Source organism: Falco peregrinus, chromosome 4 (assembly GCF_023634155.1).
Source record: "Falco peregrinus isolate bFalPer1 chromosome 4, bFalPer1.pri, whole genome shotgun sequence".
In the NCBI taxonomy this organism is placed as follows: domain Eukaryota; kingdom Metazoa; phylum Chordata; class Aves; order Falconiformes; family Falconidae; genus Falco; species Falco peregrinus.
In genome coordinates, this window is record NC_073724.1 from 107,389,603 (window position 1) to 107,411,703 (window position 22,101).

At 37.5% G+C, this 22,101-nt stretch overlaps 1 protein-coding gene across 1 annotated transcript in view; it reads right to left on the bottom strand.

The window, feature by feature from the left end:
• Nucleotides 1–22,101, bottom strand: part of ARHGAP42 (Rho GTPase activating protein 42) — a 162,143-nt gene that overhangs the window by 5,539 nt on the left and 134,503 nt on the right. The window contains exons 16-23 of the mRNA XM_005230550.4: nucleotides 21,781–21,839; nucleotides 20,858–20,963; nucleotides 15,945–16,104; nucleotides 13,151–13,295; nucleotides 9,921–10,301; nucleotides 8,328–8,484; nucleotides 7,160–7,222; nucleotides 120–199 (exon numbers count right to left, since the gene is read on the bottom strand). Coding sequence (XP_005230607.1) covers nucleotides 120–199; nucleotides 7,160–7,222; nucleotides 8,328–8,484; nucleotides 9,921–10,301; nucleotides 13,151–13,295; nucleotides 15,945–16,104; nucleotides 20,858–20,963; nucleotides 21,781–21,839 — 1,151 coding nt within the window. The remainder of the gene's footprint in view (nucleotides 1–119; nucleotides 200–7,159; nucleotides 7,223–8,327; nucleotides 8,485–9,920; nucleotides 10,302–13,150; nucleotides 13,296–15,944; nucleotides 16,105–20,857; nucleotides 20,964–21,780; nucleotides 21,840–22,101) is intronic.

Below are 22,101 nucleotides of genomic sequence, written 5' to 3' on the forward strand. Positions count from 1 at the left end.
ATCAGGGCAAAGATTGAGAGTTGAAAATGGAATTACACTCTCATTTTATAAATATGGTTCAATTTTTATATATATATTATTTTTTTCTACTTAAAAAGACAATGTAAAACATAACTTACCATTGGAAAATATTGCCCCCTGTGGGAAAGACAGCTCATGACTGTGCTCAGCCTTACAGGAATACATGGCTTTTGCTTGTCTGAAAGAAAAAAATACAGTCTTGCAATAAATGAGATAACAAGGAAAACCATATATATAAAAAAAGAAATTAAAACCTGGGAAGTGCAGGAATAACCAGCTGCTCAAATGCAGAATGATAATGACCAATTACACAACAGCTCAGAGGAACAGACTTATAGCAGATAATAGCTCCAAGCTTACTGGAGTTAAAAACCATGTTATTGGCGAAAAGAGACCAACATCCTACTTAGAGGTTTAAACAGGAACATAACTTTTAACTACTAAAATTATTCCTTTGTTCTAGTTGAAGTAGTAATTCCAATGAGTACTGAACTAAGTGTATTACTTGAAACAAGTGACCGACTGCCCGGAGATAATTCAAAAGTGATCACTGAGTCATTAAAGGTCTAAAAACATGACTTGTGCAAAACCACTGTGGACCAGTCTACAGAAGAAAATAGTATGCAAAAGATAAATACGAGACAAAAAGGAGTAATCTGTTCTCCAGGCTTACTGCAAAAAGGACTTAAATAGATTTAAACTGAAGCAAGGGAGATTTAAATTAAGTGTCTAGAGTGGGTTTCAGCTTCAGCCACCTACATTTAGATGTCTGTACGTAACCTGTGTGGTTAGCTCCATGGACACTCCAGGCCTGGCTTCTGCTATGGTAGACATGTACTTGAGAGTGCAATGAATGGCTCCACCAGCTTCCCCTGCCTGTGGCGAATCCTTCAGTGAAATACTTCCTGAAGTAATACCTGACATGAAGACACCTACATGTAGACAGCTAAATTTATGTCTCTTAATCTGTAACTGGAAGACCCCTCTATTGGTTAGAACAGTGAGGTGCTGGAAGTGCCAAGGTCTGGAGAATCCCCCAAGCTGAAGAATTCCTATTACTAAAACTCATTTAAAAAAACAAATTGAAAAAAGGCACTACACAGATAGTTGCAAAACTCAGATATATAATGATTCTGTCGCAGAGAAGGAGGACAGATTAGGTCACCTCTTCATACAGCTTCCAGCACTATGATTCTGCAAAGTACAAAATGAGGGACTGAACATGAAGATGGAAATTAAGAGTTCTCTCTAGATTCCTGTGCTTTACCTAATACCTTGACTTTAATTTATACACTCAAAGCAATTTTTATAAGATCCACAAGTTTTTTTCTGATTTTCTTTAAACTTATTGGAAACCTACATTATAGCAAGTGAAGATGAACTTGATTATTTCACTTTTATATGATGTGATGGGGAGTTACTGATTCAGCTTTCCCTCCCAGCCAGGATTTATCTCAGTGACCCAATATGTAACTTGTGGTCAAGTTTAACATTTTTTGCATACTTCTTGAGACTATGTAGATGCAAGTGACGTGTAATCTATTTTGCCTTTCCTTCCAAAATAGTGAGATAAGACAGTTGTAAGTTAGATTAATAACAGTGCTGCATCATAAGCATTAGCACAGAAAGTCTATTTTATTTTGTGTACTGCCGATGGGGCCACGGCACTTCACCTCTGGAGTTCCGCACCTCCATGGGGAGGTTAGGAAGGGAGGGATTTCCTAGCAGAAGCAGAGAGCATCCCTCTACCCTAGCCTCATAACTTGGTGCCAGTCCATACTAGCATACCATTGTTCATCTCAATCTTTAAAAGGGCATGAGAGCGGACAGACATATTCCAAAGTTTGTATGTGTGAACTTTCCAGAAAGTATTCCTCTCTCTGAAGAAAAAGCTTTTCCTACATTTCTCTGAAGCTGACTAATGACTAGACTAAATGGTATGGTTTTCCTTAAGTGAGAAGCTGACTCACCAAAGGTTATACTCTCAGGCTGAGATTTCCAGAGGAGGTCAAGAATTTTGAGTTGTGCCCACGATATCCAAGGGCACCTCATTTTCAGGATGTTGAAAACACTTCTAATTCATAGTACTGTCATTTTGGATACATCTCTACTGCTAACAAGAGCACTGGACCCCTGTTTGTCTACACTGCTTAAATACCAGCTTGCTTTCTGGCTGGTGTAGACTGTTCTGTTTAGCATTTGTCCAAGACAACTCCTTGGAGCACACTGTTACGAAGAACTTGCCACCTACATACAGTTGACAAGACAGGTGTGAAGCATATTACTCTACAAAATATATACAAAATTATACACACTAATCTACATAATATATACTAAAATATACAGAGGGAGATTAGATGACTTGCCTGAAGGTCAGATATCAACTAGAATTCAATCCTTTAAACTCAACATCATTTTTCTTCAAAGTCAAGGTTCTAATTACACTGACCCAGGTTGGTAACAGTCTGACAAAACTTATTTCCTGTTGTGGTGGGCTGACCCTGGCTGGGCACCAAGTGCCCACCAAAGCCACTCTGTCCCTGCCCTACCAAATTGGACAGGGGAGAAAAATACAATGACAGGCCCGTGGGTCGAGACAAGGGCAGGGAGATTGCTCACCAGTTACCGTCACAGGCAAAACAGGCTCGACTTGGGGAAATTAGTTTAATTTATTACCAATCAGATCAGAGCAGGGTAATGAGAAATAAACCCTCAATCTCAGAACACCTCCCTCCTGCCCTCCCTTCTTCCTGCGCTCAACCTCACTCCCAACCAGCTGGCATCGCCTCTGTCAGAGATGGGGGAGCTGCCAGCAGCTGCCCGAAGCAGCCACCCCCCAGCCCCCCAGTACCGACACCTGGCCGCGCAGACCCAGTACACCTGTGTAGCATAATCATGGATTTTACATATATAAAACAGTAGAGTAACTGTTAACAGTGATTATCATTGCAATAAGTTTAAGGTAACTGGCAATGAATTTACTAAAGTGCAGGGGAGGCCTCCAAACCCGGTTAATATGTAGCATCTCATTACTTAGTGGCATGACTATCAAGCCAGTTTCCCAGGTTAAGAATGGGACATTTGAGTAATGCTGTGACAAATGACATTTAGGGCAATAATAAAACAGAACAATATTTAAATGTGAGGCAGAATTATGTAAGATATTATTGAAATATAACATGCTATTTTTAGTGCCCTTAGGAAAAAAAAAAATTCTCCTATATTCTTTTATGTCTTCTGAACTATTCTGTTTTCAGCTTCCAATTTTACCTGATCCAAGTATGTTTACCTTAAAATTGAAAAGATAAGAAAACATGGACTCTGACTTGCTGAGTTCTGGAAAGCCAAAGCTTCCCAGCATTTGACATTTAGATATAGATACAGAGAGATAAGGTACAAAGAAGTCAGTTTCTCAAAAGCTCACGAATTACAGGATTCTTCCCGCGATCTTGCTTCTGCACAGAGTAATTACATTCCAATGTTATCTACAAACTGTACATGATGGTATGAGAGAATGATTCTAAGAATATTTTCTCATAATTCTGGAGCAATTTTCAAGTCCCTGGTTATTGTCTCCTCACTCGATTTGACTGCTTAGGTTCCCATATTACTTATTACTCACTTCAACCCTATCCAGCTAGAAGCATTAACCATGAAAAGGGCTTGCCGGTTCTTAGGCATTTTTATTTGGTGTGCAACTAATGAAAAAGGACTTGTTACTTATGGTGTTAATACCGTCCTCCCTACAAACAAATCTGTTTGTTAAAAAACATACGATAACATCACCATCATCTATTATGGTTCTCCTAAGATGCTAATGTCTGATTCATGTTGTTTAGTGCAGAGAAAAAAATCCCAACAACTTCAGAAAATGGTATCCACATTTCCTAGGAGTTCTTTCTTCCTATGGCTTTACTGGATAGTCTCCAAATGAGAAAAATGCATTTTCTTTCCCTATGTTTTATTACACTTGGTTTAAGCCCATAATTATAAAATTATATTAGTAGTGAAAGGGGCAGTGCTCATCAGATCATAAATTATTTTGCTTCACTACAGGCAGTCAGCACCACCTGAGGCCCTTTTAATAATAATAACAATAATATTTTTTAAAAAGCTATAAATAGGCTTTAAAACTATGCCCCTGCCCTAATGAGTTTTAGTCTAGCAAGACAAAGAGAAGCCAGAAGAGGAATGAGGGAAAACACATGAATCTCTCTCAGATGACTCATCAATTAATATTATCTTACAGGAAGAAGAAAGTTTTATAGAGTCCTGGAGACGGCAGACTTACAGCCAGGCTTGATGGAGCAGAAAACATGGGCTGGGCTGGGCAAGGTATTCCAGGTGTTTAAGGAAATGCAAAACATAGCATGCAAATAAAAACAGAAGAATGGCTGGGAAAGGATATTTAATCGTATGGTTGGGAGGGGGAGCATGGGTCTAGAGGGCTTCATACTGTCACCCTACTCCTGTTAAAGTCCCATCCCATCACCTAGAGATCCTGCTGCCGAGCTAGAGCTGTTGCTGTCACTGAGTCCTCCTTCCCATTCCAGGTATTCTTTTCTAATGAAAATCTTTATAATGCAGTTTCTCACTTCAGGAGACTTGACTTTCCATGTAACTGAATCAAAGTTAAGAAAACATAGTCAGGGGTTACGTGTTGGTACATTTTTGTACAGAGGCTGCAATAAAGAGAACTCAGGCTTTACTAAGACTGTTATCTAACTGCAATATTTGTGAAAGTGGTAAGAAAACTCTTTCGCCTCTTTCAAGTGTATATTAGATTAGCAATAGGGATTGGTTTCAGTGTACACAGTAGCTTAATACCACAGTGAGGGAGATGGATGAATAATAAACTTGAAGTCAGGAGGGAAGGAATGGGAAGGCTGAGAAGTCAAAGTAACTCTGGAATCGGAAAAAGAGAGCACAGGCTGGACAGGGCATAACATATTGGTCTTCCCTTTCCAACCCTAAAACACGTACTGTGGCCCCTCATTCTCTCTGACTAAAAGAAACCTGTTCAAACTGGGAGTGCTACAGGGGCAGGTACTTGTGTATACAAGGAGAGGAAACAGCCAGGTCAAATAACGTCCCAGCATTAAAAAAGAAAAAGGGGAGACACACACTCATAATAGAGATACCACATTATACGAAGGCAGAAAGCAGGGTTGCAAAGACTACTTGGAAGAAAGGATTAAGTAAAACCAGGCCACTGTGGTGGTAAAGTATCAAGTGCAAAATTATCTGCTGGAACACAGAAAACAATGTGAGACTGCTAAAGCCATATAGGTACTTTTGATCCCTCTGCTGTACAAATGACCGCAAGAGGTGCTTCAATTAGGAATGAAGCTATTTAGATACTATAATGCATAGGTAAGCAGTAGCTTAAAATTTCAAAACTAGTTATTTTAGCAGGGTAAATTACCCCTGCAGAGACTTCAACACTGTCTTGACTTGAGTACTTCTGGTATCAAACCAGAAAGCCTAAAAATAGTTTCTTTTTCTTACACTCTGTCCTGCATCAACTCTTTAGATAGCAGAGTTATGAACACAGAAGACCTTTCTACTGGGTGGATCAAGATGTAATTACCATGATTTCTACATACTTCAAATTAAAAAAAAAAAAAAAATTATCATAAGGTTTTAAATCAGCCTTCATGTTCATAACGTGACAGGTAAATAAAAGCTGGCTTTGAATTGTAAAAGCATACTCAGACTTAAGCAGCACTGTAAGAACAGCTGAGCTACTTCTTATTTCTTCCTAATTCTGCCTGCTGACCTCTCATTTTCCATTCTCCTTGTTGCTGTTGCTCTTCTGCCTTTTTAGGAAGGCTGAAGTAGAGGAGCTATTAAGCCTTTCAGCGTTTTCAGCTTTGTTACCGGTTCTCCATATCCATTATAAAACTGGTACATTTTCCTTCGTCAGATTTTGCTCCTTTCATAGTTTTTATATACAGATACAGGTGGCACAGGCTCTCGAGGGAACAACAGGGGACAGTTTACAGGAGGGAGTAATACAAAATACTAGAAAGAACAATGTTGGAGGTGAAATGATGCAGGACTGGTGAAGCAGTCATTGCTCTCCGCTTTAGGGCACTGGCTTAAGAACATTCCAGTCTCTTCATTTATACTTTTCTTCTTTAAATTATTGCCGTGCTTTTTTCATACCTCTTTTCTCACCTGCCATCCCCCTTTTTGGTCACCTTACAGTTCTTGTACTATACAAAACAAGATCAGCCTTGATTCCTGTAAGCTGCTTCCCTTGAACAAAATCAGTGGGCTTTTGCAGGTCAGCCTTCCCTTTCTCTCCCCGCTAGACCTGTCAGAGAGGACAGCCATATTCCACTGCTGCACATCTCAGCATACAAAACGTATGTTCTGTCTCAAAGAATCTGAAATGCAGGGACAGTGAAAAAAGAGACAGACTTTTCTCCACATCCATTTACTTAATTATCTGCTTTAGTCTATTAATTTTAAGGGGGTTCATAATGTTTGGGAGATAATGCTTCCTAGGTGAACACTTACCAGAACACTAAATTAATTTAACATAAGAATGACTCGAATCCACCTCATAAATGCAAACAATTGTAAAAAAAATATAAATTTCTGCTGCACACTACACAAGAAGAAAGGGCAACAGTTTCTCCAGACAGACCCTGAGGGATGGAAGTGTGATGGTAAAGACAGAAATCCTGGTTGAGTTAACACTGAACTTTCTGAAGCAGCTGTTGTTCAAGACCTACCTATATAAGCCAATTACCATAATAACATGTTTGTTACTCTGCTGAAATCATGTATATACAATTCCACATAGCTGTATGGAATAAGTACAGCACCCTCATCCTAACTTAAATCCTGGTAATTTACTCTTGTAGTTGTGTCCTTCAGCAGATCACTAACCTGAGCATCTCTCACTGCAATTCCCGCAGGTGACAGAACAGCCAGATTGGCTGTTATTCTCTATTAGGTTTAGCTTTCTGTTGGAGAAAGGATGAGTTTAATAAACCACAAAAATTTCTCATGCCATATGATGCTGTCCAAAAGGCACAGAAAAAATCTCCAACACTTCTATTTCAAACTTTGAAGGCAGCATAACATAGAGGATTTTACAAATTGTTAAACAGTATGTAGCACTTACCGTCCTGAAGAAACTTGTTTAAGTGAACCAGCACTTTCAAACAACTGCGCTCTTGCAGCCACTCTGAAAAGAAAACCACCTTGCTTTATACTTTGCCCATTAATTAAAGACACAAACTACTTTCACTTTTAACCATCTAATGACATTGGGCACACTTTTAAAAATTGTTATAATTACTCAGGGAAACAGAGGAAATTGAAAAGCTGAATTTAAGTCCCTAATCAACAGAATTCTTAAGGGTGTATCCTAATTGGGGCCACTGACTTCCACATGCTCTAGTGCCTTGCTGAGTCAGCAAGGGAAATCTCAACATCCCGATTTAAAATAGTGTTCATGGATGGCCAATAGTTGTATTGGAAATGCTTTTACTGCCAGTCTGTCACTATCATGCTGGAACTCTGAGCTGTGCAGGATTCTCTGTTTAAGACACAACAGTCTGTGAAATTACTACAGTGATCCCTTCCAGTTTAAAAAGTGGAGAGGCTGAATGGTGTCCTGCAGTATTTGGAGAACTTCTTGGCGCTCTGCGGATCTGGAAATCTCTTGTTTGCGGGGTCAAAGTCAGGAATACAGCAAAGATCTTTTGATTCTTAAGTCTGTGCTAAAAGCACTCAGAAACGCTGCTAACCCAAATCTCAACAGCCTAAATTATAACCTCTATTGCTTAGAACTATCCTCCTCTCAACGTAAAAAAAAATCCAGAAAAACAACTGCTAGAAATTAACTATTTAACATGGAGCAACCAAAGAAATTTCAGAGCAGAAGTTTGGGGTTTCTTTTCCTTCCTCCAATTTTGGATTTACACAAATAAAATCTGATGATCTTCTTGAACAAACCAGTAAGTAACATTTACACTCCTTGAAACATTAAATTCCATGAGAACCAGAGATAACAATATTAATCACTTTCCAAAGATTATTTCTCCATTATAGACCTTATCTGTGATCAATGAAGTCAATGGGAGTCTTCCAACTGACTTCAACACACTTTATGCTGTGTCTCCTTTGTTTAGAGTTTTAATGAAGCTAAATAAATAATTCACAAATAAAGAAATATTTAAATCAAGTATTCATGGATGCTTTTTCAAGTACTTATGCACCTCTCTAGGATCACTTTACAGAGACAATACGGTAAAAACACAAATCTCCAAAGGGTCTTGATGACTTACACAGATCCTGGTCTTTGATAACCATTACTTGATGTGGTATCTAATCTTAATCTCCTGCACATTTTGGGAGGTAAATCAGGGTTTGGTGGAGCCTTTGGTGTATCTTTGGTATCTGTTGAAGATAAGCTCTGTACAGATCCACTGCAGCTTTTGTTACCTAAAGAAAACAACCAAATTATAGAGAATATTAAATCTAATTTAAGTTGTTTCACAACATGTATAACATGCAAAGCAAAGGTTTTCTTGGTTCTGGGAGGTGTATGGGTGTGTGTGTGTGTGCTTGGGGTTTTTTTAAGAAGCAAAATAGGTAGAGAAAATACTTACTAAGCGCGAGAAGAAACAGCCTTTCAGGCAGAAAGCCAGAAGAAAAGGACCAGCAGCAAGAATGAAGAAATTACATTGAAATTGTGAAGGCTAAAAAATTACATTGCACTGAAATGGCTAGATAGTACATTCACTACAAAGTGACAATAAAAATAACATTTATAAAGTAGTATACTGCATGGAATTGTTGGAAGAGACTCAGGAAGTCATCTAGTCCACATTCCTGCTCAAGACAGCTTCCACTATGAAATCAGACCACATTAATCTGTAAGAATTAATATTTCAGTACCCACAGAGGCTTCATACAGTTTTAAAAAAATACTTAGGAATTAATGATCATGATTTGCCTAAAAATTGCTACTGTAACTTGATAAAACAAATCTATAGCTGCACAGACTGTATTGCACACAAAGAAGTCCTTTTAATGAATACAAGGGATGGCCACATGTGTCTTTTAAGCTGACCTATCTGTGGACTGCTGCCTTGTTTGCATATACATTATTTTTGTGTATATATACAGGATCCTATACAGGATCTTTGAAGCAGCATTCTTCTTTGACTGAACAGGAAGACTGGTGTCCTAACTTACGCACTGGAATTGGATTCCTGAAGTTGGGATTGCAAACTTGTGTTTTTTCTTGCACATCATGTCTATATACAGGGCAATTCATCCATAATCTTGCATTCAAGTTAATCTGCTTGCAGTACTGGGTAACAACCCATGCAAGTAGGGCTGAATGAAGCAGTCATTCCATCAGCAGGGTTTCAGACATACATTTCCTGCCAGGGATTATCTTTTTATTCCATCTGTCCAGTCCTACCTCAACTAAAGGCATTGACAGTAAAAAACATAGCTTAAAAAAAACCCAAAAACCCATAAACAAACCACCTTTCCTTCAGTCTCCTACTTCAGCCAATTAGACATGTTAAGCCTAGTGCTTTTAAAATTTAAATGCTAGCTTTGATCAGTATCAATCACATCGCAAGGATTCATTCCTTTGGCACAGTGATAAACAATAGCTACCAACTTTTCTTATAAAACAACACCTTGCAAGTCAGTGGTCTAGATAAGACATAGCAGGATAGATTGCACTTTAAATTCTGAGAAACACTGATATCTTTTAAGCTGTGTGAGCTGTATAGGTAAGAAACAATCAGACAGTTTGAAAACAAAAAAGATTAATGATTATCATTAGCTTTCAGACGCAGCTCTTGCTCTCTGATCCATCACAGTAAACCACTGATGTCCCAAAAGCCCTTGGAAATTACCTTCAGCTGAAGGAATTGATCTAAGGGAAGATGCTGAAGACCTTTTCAGCCCGGACAGGCTGTAAGAACTCTTTTTGGTCAGGTCTGTTGGTGGAGAGGCATTCTCTGGTCCAGTGACAGAAGCCACACTTTGGCAGTCTGACTCCACATCTGTTTTGGTTGCATCCTCCTTTGATGAGGATTCTGGACTTGTAGTCCAGAGGCCTGAACTCTTCTGGCCATTAGAAGAAGGGGGAGAGGCAATCCATGGAATCCCTCCTGATTTCTCCCTGGGCTGTGAAGGTGCACATTTGGTGGTGCTGTTCTGCTCAGAGGAGTGAGAAGAGAGAGATTCAATGCTGCCCATGGGAGTGCTGTCTGGGCTACTGCTGTATGAGTCACCTAGGGAGGAGTGAGGGGAGGGGGGAGAGAGAGAGGGGGGGAAAATTTACATTTTCTAATCATGTGCATTTCTCTTATGCCACCTATAGCCCTTTGCACCTTACTGGTCATCAAATTCATTAATCTGTGGTTTCAGAGGCAATGATTCTTAAGACAAAATATCTATTTAATTACGCCATGTTTCATGCATATTCCTATTTTTAACCTGGAAGAGATGCCTTTTGTGGCTGTTTCTTTAGAACTGATGAATGTAACGGGCTACAGGCTAAATTGTTTCACACAGAAGTTTGCATTTTAAAAGAACTGCCTGCAATCCAAGTAATCCTTAGAAAATACAACAGTTAGGCATTGCAGTGTCTTTGTGGTGAATATCTTGCTGGATTTCCATAATAAGGCAAATGTTGTGGTTGCCACACCTGTTCGTAAATGCATGACTTTATTGCCAACAGGCACAAGAATTAAGTTTTACTTCTGTTACCAAGCTGCTGAGAATCTTTGCAGTCTCTGTAAGGCTAAGTCTGTCTACAGATATCCTATTTTCTGAGTCATCATAGCTTTCATGAAATCTATCCTGCAGAAGGACAGCTACTCATTCCTTTATTTACAACTTGAACGTTGAACATTTGATGAATTTCTTTTATTAGACTGATATTAGAGAAATTTACCTACTTACACAAAAATCTTTGTACTGATGTTTCCAATAATCTTTTGCAACAAAAAGTAGGAATATCCTAAAGAAATCTGCTGATGATATAAAGGTAGGAACACTCACAGAACTGAGGAAGGACTGGCCTATGAAACAGTGAAGGCTGGATTATTTTAAGACTGGATTCAGACTACTGAGTCATACATTAGTTTCTAATAGGATTTTTTTTTCCTAAAAGCTAGGAGATAAATTCACAAATTTGACAAGAAGCAGAGAATGTATATTCTTCAACCACACAGTAGTTATACCAACATGATGCAGCTGCTTTTGCCTCCAAATGTTTCAATATCCTTGGCAACAAGTGACCATAACGACACAGAATACTACAGATAAGGTCACAAATACCAGTGCCTTGCATAGTGAGTGGATCTGACATCAGCAGTGCCACTGGAACAGAAGTGTAATACTCTGTCCACTTCTGGCCAGAATTCTGGTATTCCAGATTAGATTGTCCCTCATCCTGCCCCTCTACAGACCATTAGTCTCTTTGAAATTGCAAGGTTGGCCGAAGCCTAAATTTGTCAGGTGCATTTTCTATAATTTTCTATCATTCCCTGCCATTTGAAACTTGTATGCCATTTTCTCATGCCATATGGAATCCCTTAATTTCCCGCAATATAGTTAAGCGTCTGTGCTTCATCTAAATGATGACTTAAAACCACCCAGTACTTCAGAAATTACTATTGCCAGAAGCCAAGGCTCCCTCTTGCCTGTCTCCAGCTACACCTAGACATATTTGTCAAGGAGAATACCTCTGCTTCTGCCTCAGCCTTCCAGGCACAAGCGAGATCTTAACTGGAACTTGTGTAGACAAGTGCTGAGCTTGAGCTAACAAGCAAAGCACAAGTGAAGAGCTCTTGGGTCAGACCTACTTCCAAGTGAGTCAACAGGATAATATGTGTCTGAATGAAGCATAAACTTGCACATGCTCTGCAAAATACTTGCACAGGAATTACTTTTATTTTTTTTATGTTGGCATTCAGTCATTGCAGCTGCACAGTGAAAAACAGTTGAAACTTGCCTAATTTGTCCTCTGGTGAATGTAACTGGTGGTTCCTCTGCAACTTCTTACTCGGCATCCCATGCCATTCACACTGGCAATTGATGTGTGGGCAGCTATTGCTCTCATTTTGTATTTAAACCCTCACTGGCAGGAATTATGTAATATAAAGCTATAGAAAATGCAGCACCTGTGCAAGAGTATATTGAGGATACATTTCCTAACATTACAGACTTAAGTCTTAAGAATTCTTAAGAATTACTACAGATCCTCAAGAACAGAAGCACCTTAAATGTGGATTAATTCACTGTACCAGTTTCATGTAAATCTCCTTGAAGAACCAAGGGACACAGAAGTTCTTTTGGAAGTCTGTTGCAGTAGTGGAACTGTTAACAACCTATTCTTTGCTAAAGTTTCAATACTTACTGCTACAGCCAGTTAGTAAAAAAGTGATGGCCCACTAGATGAAAATTAATTAAGTGAAACTTCTGAATAGTCACATCTATGTAAAAATGAATAAGCATTCTAAGCAGCAATTAAGTATAAACATAACTCCCTGCTGTTAAACAGCAAGCTATAAGTATACTGTTTCTCCCAAAACCATTAGTTTTTTTCCATTTCAGAAAAATTAACAAAGTTTCAGTGGTTTTGGCAACCTAGGCAATGGCTGACTTTGAACCAATGACCACAGTCCCATGCATGTGGAAAAAGTCAAGTAACTGTTTTGATCTTCTGACTCTGACTGAATTGCATTCATTACAGGAGGAGAGGAAATAATGTATTTACATTTTCCCAAACTTACTAATCATCTTAAAAGCAAATTAGATGAACTTCAAATAATGAACTTCTCAGTTTCAAAGCAGACTACAGTTAGACTAGAATATAAAGTCTACTCTAAGTGATTTTTGAGCACTGTATGCAATAAAAGACTTGCCTAAAACCAAACATCCTTCCTCATCTAGAGAAAGCAAGTAATGCAGTCATTCAACAGTGTGTCTGTGACTCACAGAGGTTAAAAAGCTGATGAAACAACATCTGCTATGTTTATAGTTATTGGAACATAATACCTGTTGGATATTATCCAGGGAAGTTAAAAAACAAGACATACAAAGGAAGACAAGCAGTCAACAAGGACAAACTTACTGTCAGGATCGGCTAGACAGGGTGTATATCTTCCTTTGGGTTTACGTGAACCTGTGGAGAGACAAATTGCTCTTGTTCTTCTTGAACCTGATCTGGACTGAGGTTGGGGAAGAGGAATATTGGGGTCTGGTGCAGTGTGAAATATCTGCATGATTAAAAAAGAAAAGGGGAAAAATGCATAAACAATAGAGGTACTCTTACACTTCCATTATTAATGCATTTGTTTTCCTCACCACTGTGTCCAAAATTAATCCTGTAATAGTCCCAAACATTACAGAAGAGTAAATTCACAGAATATAAACTTTCCTCTGATCTCATTTTACAATCCAAGAACCACAATACTGAGCTCTACTTAAAATTTATACTAATTATAATAATATTTGGTTAAATATTTTTCTTTTTTAGCCCTTGTTAAAAAGTGCTTAACAGTCTAAACTGTAAAACCTACAATAGGTGCTTACTACCAACTCCTGCCCAGAAAGTAATACATTTTTTTAGCTATTAGGAAAAGATTGATATTTTTCTGTGTTCCTGTGAAAGCTTTTGCAGGTCATAGAAATGTGTCACAGTTGTAACTTACTACAGTCCAGTTTATATTTCAGAAAACCACTTTACTTTGCCAAAAAGGTCAAGTTTGATAAGGAACATCTTTCTGTTTGGAGCATCTGCTGGTTTTTCTCTTTTACATACCACTGCTACCATTGGTCAATTTTGCACTTCATTGATGCAGAAAAGCCTCACATTTTTATGGGTGACTACTGCAATCTGACATAGCTACACATGAGGCTTTAAATAGCACTTTGCTGGTAAGTTTGGCCAGCATACCAGCAAGCAAAATGTAGAAGGTCCAGTGATTTGGTTGACTCTCATTTGTATTGCCTGTTCTGCAATATCCAGGACACAGGCAGCAGAGATCTTGAAAGACCCTAAAAATCTTCCTGGTTACTTCTAGCAAAAATGATCATTGCCTTGGAGGATGATCAAAGCAAAAAATATAATCAAAAGTTTTGCAGGTTTTAGTACCAGATCTTCTTTCTCACTTATTCCTCCCAGGGCAGACTGTAAACTCTGAGTATCTCTTAACAGCATTCTGTGGAAGGAAGTGGAATTAGTTCTATGGAATGGAGAAGAGGTTTTACAGAGAAAGGTTGCCTGAATAAGCTACTAAAAGAATCAGAAACATACAGTCTCCCTAAGGCCAAGTGTTGTAGGATAAATAGCATGCAACGCCAAAATTTGTCTGTGCAAGGATTTCTGGACCCTCTATCAACAGGGCACTCCCAGGAGAGGATGAAGTGAACAACGAAAAGATCCCTCTGTGCCATTCACAGAAGTGGAAGAAAGCAAATATACTTCCACAGCAGTAAATACTTCAATGGACATCTTGAGATGCTCATGGAGTACATTAAAACTGTATTTGGCATTAGTGAGCAGCACACCAATACAAAACCATGTCTGTAGACAGAGAAATACAGCAAGGGTGATGTTGGTTGTGCAGCCACCGTCTTTGTATTGAATGAACTTGTAATTTTCTGGAGGGTAAAGTCAGTCTTGGAAACCCCCAATATATATGTTTTGGAGTTACAGCCAAGGAGGCTATCAATATCGTACCAGTTTTGAGGAGTCCCTGTGAAATATAACTGATGATACCAAGCAGTACTGTCAGTAATTACTGACCAACCAGTGGAGGGGATCCTGTATTGACCAGACACTGCCCCTTAGCTGAGTAATGTGAAATGGAAAAAATCCAAAGTTTTTTCACTTTGTTTTGTTAGTTATCAGAGAAGGTGATACATATCAGCAAAAGATCCCCAAAATATAATTTCTTTCCATCAAGTAAAGAAGGTCTTGACTGTTCTGCTGAGTTCTCAAATCAAATAGTTTAAAATAAAACAAAATCTGAGGAGGCTTTTCAGTGAGGCTGATAACCGCAGTGGTAGTGACTGAAAGTAAATGTTTGAGATTTCCTTCTCAAGCTCTGAAACAGTTCTTATTCAATGTTCCAGGAAAGAGTTTGGGATGGACCTTTGCTGTCACTGGCCTCTTTGGGGAAAACAAATCAGGCAATCACAGACATGCCTTTCTTCAAAGCAAAAGAGTACCTACAGAAGTTTGCACGTTCCAGATCATTCAAGAACTTTTAAATCACAAAGACATGATGGGCTTAAAACCTGTAACTAGGAATAAAACCTTATGTAAGATACATTATTTTTTCCTTTTGCTTTTTTACTTTTAATCTAGTATCTACAAAAGGAAAAATGACACACAGCAGAGAAATAGGGGATTCTGCTGGGGATCCACATAGATGCTGCTTGTGAAAAGAGGAACTGAAGGATGGCTGGGGTTTCATGATGTTAGATCTCCATTATGCAGCTGGCGTATCCCCGAAGAACGGCAATGGTCAGAAAGACTCTGACCTGATGCACTCAGGGGAGAATCCATGCATTCACCCAGAGTGATCCTTCATACACTGCTAGCAGGGAAGAGATGGAGCAAAGTTATGACCTTCTCATTCTGTTTCTAGATGTAAGAAGGACACAGCGATCTTCAGAAGGCAACTGAAGATTCAGAGAAACTCCTTCAAAACATGGGAGATGATGCCTTGGATCTGTACTTGCACTGCCACAAAAATATGGCTAGGAATACAGATCCATAGCATGGGGTGGTAAGAAGGTATTCTATCAATGACCTTCTAAAAATGCTGGATTTCTTACTCTTAAGAACATAATGATGGTAATAAAAATGAGATCCTAGTTTCACTTCATCACAAAACAGTCAGATAATGTATTTCTACCTTTTCATAATGCTCTATCAGAATTTCAACGACGATATTCTGAAACTTAATGTTCATCATAGCAGCCACGGTTTCTTCTTGGGCTCTCATCAGAGTTGGTCCAAAGATAACACCAAGGTTGGATACAGTCATTAGATTTTGCTGACTGTGTAATGATACCCTTTAAATGAACACAAAAAATACGCAATTAAATTGTTGTGCTAAACTACAATTCCAACAGGCAAAAACCTGTTAAGACTACTTCTTTAAGAAGATCCCAAGTTCACATCTCCCCTTTAAAAACATTTTAAAAACTTTCACTTTTACTAGAGTCAAAATACAGTGTAGTACAACTACTGTACTTCCATTAAGGCTCCCATCCTGCAATAACAACATGTCTTCCTAATTTTAGGAAGGATTTCCTAAAGGAAATATTGACATTCCTGACATAATTGACAGGGAATAGCAACGATTTTTGAAGGTCTCCACAGAGAGATCCAGACCATCTAAAGTTTAGGAATCTTAGGTTAGACACCTATCTCTCTCCAATGATTATACAGGAACTCATACTTGTTGTTGGATTGGCTGAAAATACTATGTGATAATGGAGGTCAACCATATACCTTAGCTTTCATGTAGAGGAAAGAAGCTTAGTTACTGAAAACACTTAAATTGCAATAGGATCTCTTTGTAAATATGTTGAAAACATGGGATCAATGGGGCCAGTCAAATCATTGTTTCTGTGGTATAGATAACACTAGATAATCATAATGACATCTGGCTTTACAATATATTAACCTTTTATGTCTGTATATTCTGTTATTGCTTACTGTACATTTTCTGTCTTTTTTCTTCTTAAAGCCAAATTCAGAAACTTAGTTGTCCCAATAACATATCAGATAGTAAAATGAAAACTATCAATCAGTAATCCTCAATGCCCCTTTTCGCTCCTTACAAATAAGATTTTCCAAGTAAAAACTGTTTCACTATAAATCCTTTGAAATAACTGCCAGTGGTTCCCCAGTCACAGCTGCCCTATTGCCTCATATCTGAGAAACATCATGCCAAGTAAAGATTTTATAATTACTTTAATGGTTGATTTTACTGAATCTGCTACCAAATAGAATCAGTTATCGAGGCACTTGTTCACATTTTCCTCTTCCTTCTCACTGCTATCTGCTACCATTTTCAAACTGAGCCATTTCTTATATAACTAAAATAATTCTCGTAACCATTTTTTTTTTTCTTTTAAGAATTAAGAAACAGTAAAATCTATAAAATACTAGAAGACTAGATTCTAGGAGTGAATTTTATCTTCTGGTTTTCTCTGACAGCCTTTATTAATCAGGTTTACAGAGACATCTGCTACATTTTCCTTCCAACAATATTCTCACATAGCTTTATTTGTTCTTAAAATATTATGCAAACATCAGTAAAATGACCTATCTGATGTCAGTTTGGTAGCAAATAAGACAAATACTATCCCCTTAACAAAGATTAAAAAGGCAGTGATAAAAAGATTTTCCCTAGGCTACTGGGGGATTTTGTTAGGATCAGGATCAAACCCATGCCAGGATTTACACATTACCCTTTCTCTCAGTCTCACTGTTGAGTAGGTACTAATGATACACAGAATGAGTAGAATAGTAGAATTATCTTGGTATAGAAGTGAGATAGACTGTACAATTACTTCTATAATGAAAACTCCCCTCATATTTGAAAGAGGAGTGTTTTCACATCCCATTCACATTGAGAAGCACGAGAAATATGGGAAAGGGGTTTGTATTGGTGACAACATGATTATAAACTGCAGGAAAATAAATGCCAATCTTCTTATATGTTTCCTATGTTGCTTCATTAAGTTATGCCAATAAAACTTCCCAAAATTTTACTTCAGATGCACTGGCTGAGATAGTTATTTGGAAGCCGTATCATCAAAACTACTACTTTGTTAAAGCACATTTTTAGCCAATTATCTTGATCTAATTTTCTTTTACAGATCTTATGTTTGGCTTAGGTCATTAAAGGGTGTTTGGGAAGTTCACTAGTATTTTAATTAAAATGGAATTTTGAATTACTCAGTTTTAGGTTTGTTAGAAAAACCTAAAACCACTGAGCAAACCCTTTCTATGTTACCCTGCTTTATGCTGCACAGTGACTGTTAAGGTTTCTTACACAAACATTCTAGTCTTGCAGTGTAAGAGAGAAAGTAGTGCCTGTGTTTGGGTTTCCTTGGTTACAAATTTGGTAGCTTGGTTAATAAAAGGAATGGTGAATTTAATAACATTGTTACCAGAAAGGACTTTCTACAAAGTGTTTCAAAGGCTCAGTTTCTTCCAAAAGAGAAAAAAGCCCATGCCCGTAAATGGATCATTTTGATTAGGTAATTTCCCCTGACCTAGTCCTACTGTTGCTGGGCTACTGAATAGATACAAGCCAAAGTAATGATGCATTTCAGGCAGCTGTACGACATTCATTAAGGTGCAGTTGCTTTCTCCTCACAATCTCTTTCTTTGATCTATCACCAGTAAATTTTTGATACTGCCGGATTGTAGACTTCTAACTACTTTAGAAAAGTGTGGTGTTATTAAAGCATACCAAAGAATGATTTATGCTTTAAAATGGACAAGTATTTTGACTAGGAAGGTTTAAAAACAAAAAAAAAGAAATTAGTTAGCTATGTGAAAATAACATCAAACTTCCAATGTTTGTCTAGCTGCTGCCTGAATATATACTCACGCAGTATCACCTCTCTGCAGGGAGCTTTTCAGGATTTCCTAGTTTGGTTTGGTTTTAGTGTGATCTACACCCCACAACATCTAGATCATATTTAATTTTGCACAGTGACACAAAAGTCAGCATAGGCAGAGATGTAAGACCTTAAGGCCTAAACCAAGAAAAAATAATCTTACCCTTATTTTATAACCCATAGTTACAGGTACAGTATTTTCACCTAGACACAAAAATATACATAAGGAACTGAACAGCTATAAGAAATATAGGGAAAATATAGGGAAAGGATGTACTTTTTAAAACTGGATTTTAAACAAAAGATTAAAGAAACAGGAGGCTATGTGTTTTTTTCATATTTTCCCATTTTCATAAAATTAGGCACTTTATCTGCCATTTGTTTCTTGAAAAAATCTCCACACAAGTGGTAGGAAAAAGTTGAGGAAGGAATATAACTAATACACTCAAGAGACCAATTTTGAATTCAGTCTCATTAGAACTGCTAGCATAAAGAACAGCTGGTAAATTATATGACAGCTTAGAAGGGGTGAATTGAATGCTGGAAAGAAAAGAACTGAAAACATTCAGTATCAAATGGTAAGACTACATTCATCAGAAATGAGAATTACATCAAAGATGAGATAGGCAAGAGTTAAAGAGAACAATTAAAGAAGGAAATACTGCAGGCATGCTTTTCTTCGAAAATGCACCTGAGGTCACACTGAAAATAAGGAAGCCAGGAAAAGAGGTCAAGAAAGAAACACTTGCCTAAAAGTAATTCTGCCTACAAATAAGTCAGTTCCTAAGCGTATATATTTCTAATTTTGGGGCTTCCAGATGAACAGCTTTTACAAAATCATTAAACCCTCATTAAATGTTTAACTTTTTAGAGGATTAGAAAGCAGTAGATATTATCTTCGTTAGCTAATCGAACAGCTCTGTGAGCAAGGAAACTTATGAAACTTACTTTCATCTGGTTCTCTGGGTTACCCCATGTATAATGAGATGCAGGGTCTGCCTAATCAGTTTTTGCAATGGAAACATTCACAGCAGCTTGCTATCATGTTAGTTCTCCAGGGGCTGATGATATAAAGGGCTAAATAATTTCCTATCAAATAAATTTTCAAAGTTCTCACATATATAAGAGGAAGCAAAACTGTATTAGGCTCCACTGTAGACAGCTTACTGCAGGCTGTGGCTCAAGCTGTGATCAAAGAAGTGCAATAGCTGGGACATGATGAACAAAATTAAAACAATATGGACACCTCTCTTACATCTTCTACATGTATTGGTCATGTAGGCCTTATCTGAACACTGCTGTTTCAGTATTCACATTTCCAGATCACTGATAAAAGTACTAAAAAGTATACAGCATCCTAAATCTGAAAGTATAATACATATTAAAAAGCATTCAGCAAATACCTGTATAAATTGACCAAAATTTTAGTAAAACTTACATGAATAATGTTTCATGAAGAAATAAGATAAATTATAATGTAATAATGGTATGTAATCATAGCTAGTGATATGGAGACATAAGACAGAGACATAAAAACTTGTCCTTTTTGTCTCACAGCACATGCTAAGTATAATTTAGTGAAGACAAAAGGTCATCAGTTCAAAGAAATGCAAACTCTTTTCCATCTGACAATTAATACTCAGAGAAGCTGATGAAACAAGAGAGAATGAACAGTGGGTTTAGACATTTATATAGATATAAAAAATATCAATAATAATGCTTCAAACTCGTGTCAAATGATACTACACTTCAGAGCTGTTAAGAGAAAAATAAGATCAAACATGGCCAAGGATTATCACATTAGTCTAGTCTCCATTTCTGAAACACTGCGGGACCTCGAGTCGGATTCAAACCAGCATTTTCTATTGACCTTAGCATAGTTTTAGATGTTTCTTAAATTTAATTAGTGACAATTCCTGTAGTAACTAGCAATGCGAACAAAAACACTGAGTGGGTTAATTTTATAAATGTAGTTGGTCATTTTGGTGACTGTTTATGGTGTTTTTATCTTGTTTCTACAGTAAGTATTCTTCAGCTACGTTGAGAACAGCATTTTAGAAATAAAATGTAATTTCAAGTGGCATGGTTTCAACACAGAGAATGGATTAAGCAACACTGACAAATTTAAAGCAGAAATGATCGCATCTTACAATCGTGCCAAAGAGAAAAAAAAATTAATAATTACTTGACCAAGTGCTTGATAAGGATGTCCAGCATCTCTCTGTTCTTCTCTGGTAACTTATGCACAAGCGCATGCACTGCCTCAACTCTGTAGTTCTGATCATCTGACTCTATTAAACAGAAAACAAATATTCTTGGTAAATTAGACACATGCTAAGATGCAACTACAAATGATACCAATGCCTGTATGCTAATATACACATGCATTAGAAGAAGCCAAACACAATTAGCCTTTAAAACAATGAGGACAATTTGATTATATTTATTACAACATTCTGAAATCTGTTTCTCAAGTAAGTCACCAAAAGCAGTTACCACCAATTCTGGAACCAACAAAATTAGGGCAATGTTGACCTGATGTGCCACTTCAGTGAAATCCAAGATTTTACTCCTTGGTATTTAAAATATCTAAAACTCTTGAATGTCTTTTATTCTTACCAAGGCAAGAAGAAATGGGAAATAACTTTAAATTCTAAACTGAAGTTGTTAGAAAAGCAATCTTACTATCTCTGTATCTAATCACTCCAGTTGTGAAAAGGAGGTAATTATCATCCCCCTCCAATTTTTCAAGGCAAGCTGGGAAAATAAAGGTCCCTAGATGAGACTGATGAATGCCGTAAAAGAATTATCAGCCTATATAAAACAAACATACATATAAATCAAGGTTCAAAATTTCTTGCAGAAGGCAGTCACACAGCACCTCTAAAAAGATCAGAATGAACCACTGCACAGCTTTCTCTAGTGTGACTTCTCTGTTTTGAAGGATTTCATGTGGCACTGTTCTGTCACATACAGTGACATGGAAGAACTCGGATCTATGGCTGGATCACTGAATAACAGACCAAGGAGAGAAGTAAGGATTGTAACTGAGGAGAGCAAGGGTTAGAAACAATATTGCTTTCATGAATGTGAAATTACTTTACTTACTAACAGCAACAATGAAATCTTTGTGCAGCTTGAAAGTCATCAGTGGTTCTGAGAGACACCTGGTTGTAAAAAAATATTAAAAGGAAATTAAAAAAAAAAACAAAACCAAACACCATTGCTCAAAGTTTTTTAAGTTTTATGGATGTGATTATGCTAGCCTCAACAGCTGCACAATGTGTATTGGTATGTTTTAGGAAACCCAATTCAGTGATGACTGATTACAAGTAGCATACAACTCAGTCATGTACATAGTCTGGAAACCTCTGAGCTGAATCTGGTGCCACCATATAAATGAGTAAGAGAAATGTTACTGGCACTGAC